This window comes from Chrysoperla carnea, chromosome 3 (assembly GCF_905475395.1).
Source record: "Chrysoperla carnea chromosome 3, inChrCarn1.1, whole genome shotgun sequence".
In the NCBI taxonomy this organism is placed as follows: Eukaryota; Metazoa; Arthropoda; class Insecta; order Neuroptera; family Chrysopidae; genus Chrysoperla; species Chrysoperla carnea.
Window position 1 is genome coordinate 38,700,393 of NC_058339.1, and position 8,364 is coordinate 38,708,756.

Genomic DNA, 8,364 nt, shown 5'->3' on the forward strand with positions numbered 1-8,364 from the left:
ATATTGTCAAGCACGCCCCCCCCCCCTCCTATTAATTTCTAAGTTAGTATTATTAATATGGGAATATTTATCATAAGCAAAGTTGTAGAAAATAAGTTTCCGATTATTATATCAATAAATATAATAGTTTAATTAATCATGAAGCTATTGGCTTGCTCTCGGGCTATACCCTCCATGATTTGTTTCACAAAATGGGTACACTTTTCATGAACTAAATGGTTTCATTAAATGCTACGATATCATGCATATGTATATTATTTGTATGACAGAAAAATGTAAAAGATAGCAATTGCGCACAGTACATTGATAAATACGCATGCACTGTTTTATTTTAATATTCTAAAATTCTACAAGCTCCATGCCGAATGTAAAAAAAGGAGCTATATATAGGTATACACAGGCAAGGAACATATGTATGCAGTGAGTGCATTTATTCTAGTGATGAATCATTTAAAAAAATTAATATTCAAATCATAAAAATGCTGTTGAATACTTTTTAAAAACGGATATCAACTATTAAAAAAATAATAATAAAACACACAAATGTCGTCGAAACAAAGTTTTAATACATTTTTAATAATTAGCTGTTATTTAATTAATATTATTAATACACAATTGTTAATTAATGTAAAAAATCAGGTAATTATATATTATTCTACATAATAGTATAGGCAATATGTTTTACAAAAGTATAAATTAGATTGCATAGAACTAATATTGTTTTTTTTTTTGTAGGGTGGAGATGTTGTCCAGGAAAATATTGCAGCAAATGTTACAGACAGTACAGTAATATTAGAATTTCAACGTTCTGATGGCACATTAGTGACACAGTTGATTGATTTTGCAAGTGTAAGTATATAATCTTTTTAGTCTAATAATATTATGAATGAAAAATCAGTGGGGAAAAAATTAATATTTCCGTTCATTTTATAGGATGTACAAATTTTAAAAGCCTTGGTATTGGGCGAAGAAGAGCGGGGACAAAGCCAATATCAAGTAATGTGTTTCGTATGTCATTTTCAAAAGAATGAATTTATCTCAGCGGATGCAATGTCTAAATTAAGACAAAAAAATCCAGGCACTGTCAGAATGCCTGAAGAAGATCGAGGACGAGATAATTATACAATGGATTATTTTGTTGATATATCCAGATCCGGTGTTATTTCACGTCATATTGCTACCTTATGTGCTGAAGCAGCGAATGCTACGTATATAAGACGGCAGGATTTGTTACTATGGGCTTCACAACCAGGTAAAGATTGGGATACTTAAAATAATGAACTGTTTTAAAAAAATCAAAAAACACTAAAAAAACCGCACGCGATTTAGATCCGGTTAAATCTATCATTGAGTAACAATAATTTTCGCTTAGAAAATTTTTGCAGAATCCCGTTTAAAAAATATTGTTTAAACTATTTTTTTAAACAAATAAATAATATTGACCGAATCTTTTTTTTCTCAAGTAGATTTTATAGTGCTAATAAACCACTAAAAAAACTGCTTAAAATTTTTGTTATTCATTTTATAGTTCATTTTTATGGCATTTAAATTGTATATTTTCAAATTTCGCACGTAATTTGACGAAATTAATAGCGGGTGCCTAATAATGTGTAAAATTTGTTGAGTAAGCTGATTTGACAGCCATTAAAGCTGTACAATTATTTTAACTTTATAGGTGCATCGGAATCACAACTAATGTCAGCGGTACGTGCATTTCCTGGTGGTTCAATGGTCCCATCTTGTAAAGATACAACTTCAATAAAGTTACCATGTCAATGCCATATTGAAATGTGTATTGGCTGGTATCCATGTGCACTAAAATACTGTAAAGGCAAGGAGGAAATTATGAATGCATCAATGTCGTATCGTTGTGGTATTAAAACATGTAAAAAATGTTTTCTATTTTCGTATTTTGTTCATCAAAAGCAAGTATGCCTATGGGACGAGTAATAATTAAATTTGTGTAAGTTATTTGGCTATCTATAGTCACTTAAACAGAGTTTGGCCCAAGTGTGTTTGTTGAGTATAGATTAAAAATTGTTAGTTGAGTTCTAGCTTATAAGAAAATGAAATTAATTCAACCGAATATATGTTTTAATCGGTGGAATGAATCAGACTCTGTTTTAAGGACTTTGATCTAATACTATCGTGTTCTTTCTCAGACCAAAATCGATGAAACAATAATGTTACAACAATAATTCTCACAAACTACAAAAATATAAATAAATGAAAGTATCTCTAATGTTATTTATTTGTAATTTTTAAAAACACAAATGTTTATTTTATTCAAATTTGTTATTTTTTCAAATTTTTGTGCTATAGATATTTAAAAAATAAAGTTGTAAATATATTGACTTTGTTTACAAAAATTATTTTTCCTTTAACTACTAACAATCTTTTAATATTTTATGACCATCATCCATGAAAATTTTATGATCATCCATAAGAATTTTATAAATCATAAAATCGGAGCTATTAAGCATAACGTGGGATATATAAATATTAAATGAAATTTTGCATTTCTTCTTCTAGTTTTATTATTCTAAAGTGAATGGATAAATTATTTCAATAATTACTTGTAAGTTATTAAATAGGTTCACTTTAAAAAAAAATTCTCAGTTATAAAATTGTTTGGCAACTTATCATTCAGAAATTTATTTTACCGGTTAATTAACCAAATAACTGGTAAATAACCAGATAAATGTCCTCTCGAATCACTACTTATGATGACGACGCTTATGATGAATAATTATTATTAATTCACCTACGCCTATGGTTTATACACGTCAACAACTTTCCTCACATGTTTAGTTTTAAATCTAATATGTTTAATTCTTTGATCTGATGTGGATATTGTCAAATTTACTTGTCATATTTAAGTTGTTTCAATTTTAATTATTGCACGAATAAAAAATTAAAACAATCATGTCAACATTAAAAGAACGGCAAATAAGTAAATTTCTAATTAATTATAGTTTAAAGATTTTATATTAATTGGGGTTTACATTTTTAGATGCTATAAAAACAATGTTAAATTTAAATAACCCAGCAAATAAATTATCATCTGCAGAGCCCGTATGGAAAATTTTAGTATATGATCGAGTTGGACAAGATATTATTTCACCTTTGCTATCGCTAAAAGAAATACGTGAATTGGGTGTAACGTTACATGTGTAGGAAAATGTTTTCTCTTAAGGTTATAGTGTTTTGTAGAAGATAATACGTGAAAGTTGGGAAATTTGTTTTAGATTATTACATTCAAATCGTGATTCCATACCAGAAGTTCCTGCGATATATTTTTGTGCACCAACTGTAGAGAATTTAGGAAGAATTAGTCAAGATTTTCAAAATGGTTTATATGATGCATATCATTTAAATTTTATATCGCCAATTTCTAGAGAGAAATTAGAAGATTTAGCATCAGCGGCCATTCAATGGAATTGTGTTGCTAATATTCAAAAAGTAAGATATATTTATTACAGATGGGGGTTTTCGTGAACCCAAAACTGTTCGAATTCATCAACAATTCAATTGAATTCAAACTTGTTCAAAAGCTATGAAAGATTGAAATTATCGCCCCAAATTATTCAATAACTACTTCAATTTTTTATTTAAATATTATTATTTGTTGGAATACCTAGAAAGGTTGAAACATAAAGACATCAATTTAATTTATCGTTAGTGACTTGGTAGTAAATATGACACTTCTAATATGAGTTACCAAATGATAGTCAACTCGCGCTAACTCAACCCTATTATGGTTGACCTTTTTTTGGTAGGACACATTTTATTGGAATAGTGTGTAATAGGGTAGTCTACTATTTTTGAAAAAGTACCTCAAAATGTTGATTTTGCTTATAAAAAGCCACCAAAAATTTATTTCGGAAATATACACGCTTTCTTGCCAAAAACTTAAATTTTAAACCTTTTTTAAACTGTCGAAAACGTGGGCATCCAATTTGATGACGTAATATCGGTATCATTATACGAAATAACACAAATAAGTTTGACAGATATATTCATAGACATCTGATTATAATAAATATAAATACGGATTATCTATGGATATATTATACCCAGCTGTCTAAACTGAACTAATTGATGGTCTATGGCTCATACCGATATGACATCACAGCAAGGCTTGCCCGCTTTTTAGGTCACGTGATATACAGTTTAAAAATTACGATTTTTAATTTTAATATTTTAAAAGAAAAATGTGTTTTTATGACTCGAAATCAGAGTAGTATAAGTATATTTTTACATAAATTTTAACTTTTTTCAATTTTCATGATTTATTTTTGACCAACGATAATACCCTATTGTATAATTTTTACCTTTTATAATTTTTGAGAGGCTATAAAACTATTTCCATTCGTTTTGCGGGGGTTGATGTAAATAATAAACTTACTTGTTATTTTATAGGTATATGACCAATATTTAAATTTTATTACTCTTGAAGATGATTTATTTACCTTACGACATCAAAACAATGAAACGTTATCATATTACGGTACGAAATTAAATATTTAAGTGTATACCTCTTCGTAATTTATTAAATTTTTGTGTATTTTTTAGCGATTAATAAAGGAGATTTAGTTGATACGGAAATGGAATCGATTATGGAAGTAATTGTGGATAGTCTATTTTCTGTATGTGTCACATTAGGTAAATAATTTAAAAAAAGTTATTGTAATGATAACGTTTGAGAAAGGTATACGGATACTTCCTCTTACGAAGAAGTACGGGGTATACTATTTTTGTCCCCAATTTTGTTAAAACTCAATGGCAACTTCTATTATTTAGTAGTCAAATAAACTGAATTAAGTTTTCCATTAAGTCGGTGCATGTTTTTGCGTTTTATGATTTGTATTCGCTTTTCGAAATATGAGGGTAGAAAATATTAAATAATTCACGCTGTGTATACATCGATGGGTTCGGTAACCATTTTTAAAGTCAAATTCAACAATTTTACCCAAGCATTTTAAATCTGGCGCCCCTTAAATACTGCGCCCCTATGTTCCAGGTATAACCTTAAATCCGCTACTGCGTTTACGGTCGTATAAATAATAAATTCTCTGAAATATGAATATTTTTTTATAATGCATAATAATTTGTTTAGGTAATGTTCCAATAATTCGAAGTCAACGTGGTAATGCCGCCGAAATGGTTGCAAAAAAATTAGAGAAAAAATTACGCGATAATGTTTTTGACGCTAGAAATAATCTTTTCCACATGGATGCTACTCAAGTCGGAAATTTTTCGTTCCAACGCCCCCTATTAATTATTCTCGATCGTAACGTTGACATTGCCACTCCGTTACATCATACATGGACATATCAAGCTCTAACACATGATGTCCTTGATTTAACGTTAAATAAGGTTTCGGTAGAAGATAAAGAACCAAGTGGTGGTGTTAGAAATAAAACAAAAGTGTGTCACTTGGATTCAAATGATAAATTTTGGACTACACATAAAGGATCACCGTTTCCAACAGTAGCGGAAGCTATACAAGAAGAATTGGAACAGTACCGATCGTCTGAAGAAGAAGTGAAACGGTTAAAGACTTCTATGGGTATTGAAAATGAAAGTGATTTAATGTTAAATATGGTTTCTGATAATACGGCAAAATTAACTTCGGCTGTAAATTCGTTACCACAATTGATTGAGAAAAAGCGTCTTATTGATATGCATACCACAATTGCTACAGGTATTTTTTTCCACTACAAAACTATTGGAATGATTTTGAAAATTCTTTCTCGTTTAAAAACATAATATATTAAGCTATGGAATTTTTTAATATCAAATAATGTAAAATAAATTTAAGTCTAAAGTGAAAAATTATGGTGGCCACAATACTAGAAAATCTGTAAATGTCAGGGAATTCAAATTCTTCTAGAAAAGTCAGAGATATGTCAAGGAATTTCGTGAAAAAGAGAAAAGTCAGGGAATTTAATCATTTTCGTAGCAAACTTTTAAAAATATTTTTATAATTTTTCTATTCGAATTTAGTTTATGATTTTTCATGCTCGTTATTTGTAAAGATTTCGTTCCACATTCTTTCAATTTAACCTCCATTATCTATCCCATTTTATTTTATCAGGGAATTTTTGAATTATTCCAATTGAAAACATGGAAAAGTCAGGGAAATTCATTTTGGAAAAGCAGTGGCCACCATAAAAATCTATAGAAAGTAAAATAAAATTAACTACAAACCGATTATTCATCTACGGTATGTTTTTTAGGTATTTTGAATTTCATTAAATCGAGACGATTAGATACATTTTTCGAATTAGAAGAAAAAATTATGAGCAAGGCAACATTGGATAATAAAAGTGTATATGATTTTCTAATTGATCCATCATCAGGAACACCTGAAGATAAAATGCGTTTATTTATAATTTATTATATTTGTTCATTAAATGTGCCTGACAGTGAATTTAGTAAATACGAAGCAGCTCTAGAGGCAGCCGGTTGTGATTTATCACCCGTAGCTTATATTAAACGTTGGAAGTAAGTTTAAATTATTTCTTTAAAAATACTCACAAATTATTTAAACTGTCTTGTTTTTTTTTTTTTTTTTTTTATTGTAGAAGTTTTTCAAGAATGTCATTAAATACCAATCAATATGAAGGTGGTGGTACCAAAACCGTTAGTATGTTTTCAAAATTAGTATCGCAAGGATCGTCGTTTGTAATGGAAGGGGTTAAAAATTTGGTTGTTAAAAGAAATGTAAGTAAACTTAATTAACTATTTACAGAACTCTTAAAGTCTAGTATGAAAATAATTATAAATAGGAATATTTGTTGTTGATAATTTTTGTATTTTATTTCAATTATTTATCATAAATAATATTGAACTTCGCCAAGAAAACTTTTTTAAAAGTTATGTATAATTAAATATAAGTTAATTAAAATGAATAAAATGGACAAAAGAATTTACAGATTATAAACGTTATTTAAGCATGATTCTATTCTGTAAGTATGAAGTATTTCATCCACTGGCAGCATGCCATTGAAGACCCAAATTTTCCAATTAAGTTTTCTCTCTATGAAACATTTTCCAGTGGCCGATTCGGTGGCCCTACTCTGCCTAATGGTTACTCCGGCTCTGTTAATTTAACTATATTGTATGTTATTCAAAATGCGAATGAATGTTTCACTCAAAAATTTATTTTCGATACACAATATAATTTATACACAAAAAAAAGTTTCTACTTTCTTGTAAAATTTTTGTATTGTGTTATACAGCTTTAGAACTGTTTTAGGTTATTTTTATTTAAAAAATATTTTGTACTCTTCAGAATTTGCCAGTAACTCGAATTGTTGATCAATTAATGGAAATGAAAAATATGGAAAAAGATGATTATTTATATTTGGATCCAAAACAATTTAAAGCTGTTGAAATGCCACGAACAAGGACTTCGTATCAGGATGCAATCGTATTTATTGTTGGTGGTGGAAATTATATTGAATATCAAAATTTAGTCGATTACGCTAAGGTATTTATGAAAAAATATATCTGTGGGCAAAGAAACCGAAGCATAAAGTATATTCAGAATATTAATTCAACAGAAGATTATGCTAAAATTTAAGTTAGCTATCTTTTTTTGTTTTTGAGTTCTCGAATTATCACACTGAAAAACCAAAATACCAAAGAAGTTTCAGTAAGGAATTCTAATTTCAATTTCTACGAAAATCTGCTAAATAGAATCTACCAGTGCTGTGTTCGAAGAAATGGCCACGATTGTTTTACCTGTGGATTTATAAGAGATACTAAAATATACGCTTTAAACAAATCGTCCCACCAACTTTTTCCGAAAGACTAAGTAAATCACGAAAGGCTAAATTTCCAAAAGTAATGAAAAATATTCCATATATTTTATAGATTATTTGGAGATGTGGTTTCTTTGTCCATAACTAATCACATTTTTTTAATTTATTAACTAAAATGATTTATTTATTTTAGCAAAAAACGAATACATCAAATAATAAACGAATTATTTATGGAGCATCAACGCTAAATAGTGGTGAACAGTTTTTAAAACAATTATCTTTATTGGGTAAAGAAATAAGTTAAGCTATTTATTTATTTATTAAAAAAATATTTTTTTTGAATTAATTATTTTATAGCTTTGTAATTTGTTACGAATATATTATATAATTTCTCCATATTTTTGTACATAGTTCCTCTTTATTATTATAAGCTGAAAATTGTTATTAAAAAAACATATTTTTTTTTATAAAAGTTTTATTCATATTTTGAATCCAGATTAATATTTTTCAGAATATCAACAAGGTCTAAGTTTATATTTCTGCGTACATTTGTCCTTAACATATTTATACTCTGTGTCACAAAATTCAACAC

General features: G+C 28.1%; 2 protein-coding genes across 2 annotated transcripts; both read left to right on the forward strand.

The window, feature by feature from the left end:
• The first annotated feature begins 488 nt into the window (after positions 1–488).
• LOC123295483 (out at first protein) lies at positions 489–2,197 on the forward strand. Its single transcript, XM_044876858.1, has 4 exons — positions 489–639; positions 736–849; positions 934–1,252; positions 1,676–2,197. Exons 1-4 carry the CDS (start codon positions 544–546, stop codon positions 1,948–1,950), a joined length of 804 nt encoding a protein of 267 aa, XP_044732793.1. The 5' UTR covers positions 489–543; the 3' UTR covers positions 1,951–2,197.
• Positions 2,198–2,860: 663 nt separating this feature from the next.
• LOC123295460 (protein sly1 homolog) lies at positions 2,861–8,081 on the forward strand. The gene is made up of 10 exons (XM_044876827.1): positions 2,861–2,953; positions 3,014–3,173; positions 3,249–3,462; positions 4,423–4,510; positions 4,576–4,665; positions 5,120–5,707; positions 6,243–6,510; positions 6,591–6,729; positions 7,301–7,498; positions 7,966–8,081. Exons 1-10 carry the CDS (start codon positions 2,926–2,928, stop codon positions 8,074–8,076), a joined length of 1,884 nt encoding a protein of 627 aa, XP_044732762.1. The 5' UTR covers positions 2,861–2,925; the 3' UTR covers positions 8,077–8,081.
• Positions 8,082–8,364: the final 283 nt, after the last annotated feature.

Excerpts from the sequence above, each read along its gene's own strand:
- LOC123295460 (XM_044876827.1), top strand. The coding sequence starts at position 2,926 with ATGTCAACATTAAAAGAACGGCAAATAA. Across the intron at positions 3,463-4,422 it reads GTGTTGCTAATATTCAAAAA|GTATATGACCAATATTTAAA; the intron begins GTAAGATATATT and ends GTTATTTTATAG. Across the intron at positions 4,666-5,119 it reads TTCTGTATGTGTCACATTAG|GTAATGTTCCAATAATTCGA; the intron begins GTAAATAATTTA and ends TAATTTGTTTAG.
- LOC123295483 (XM_044876858.1), top strand. The coding sequence starts at position 544 with ATGTCGTCGAAACAAAGTTTTAATACATTTTTAATAATTAGCTGTTAT. Across the intron at positions 640-735 it reads TAATTAATGTAAAAAATCAG|GGTGGAGATGTTGTCCAGGA; the intron begins GTAATTATATAT and ends TTTTTTTTGTAG. Across the intron at positions 850-933 it reads AGTTGATTGATTTTGCAAGT|GATGTACAAATTTTAAAAGC; the intron begins GTAAGTATATAA and ends TTCATTTTATAG.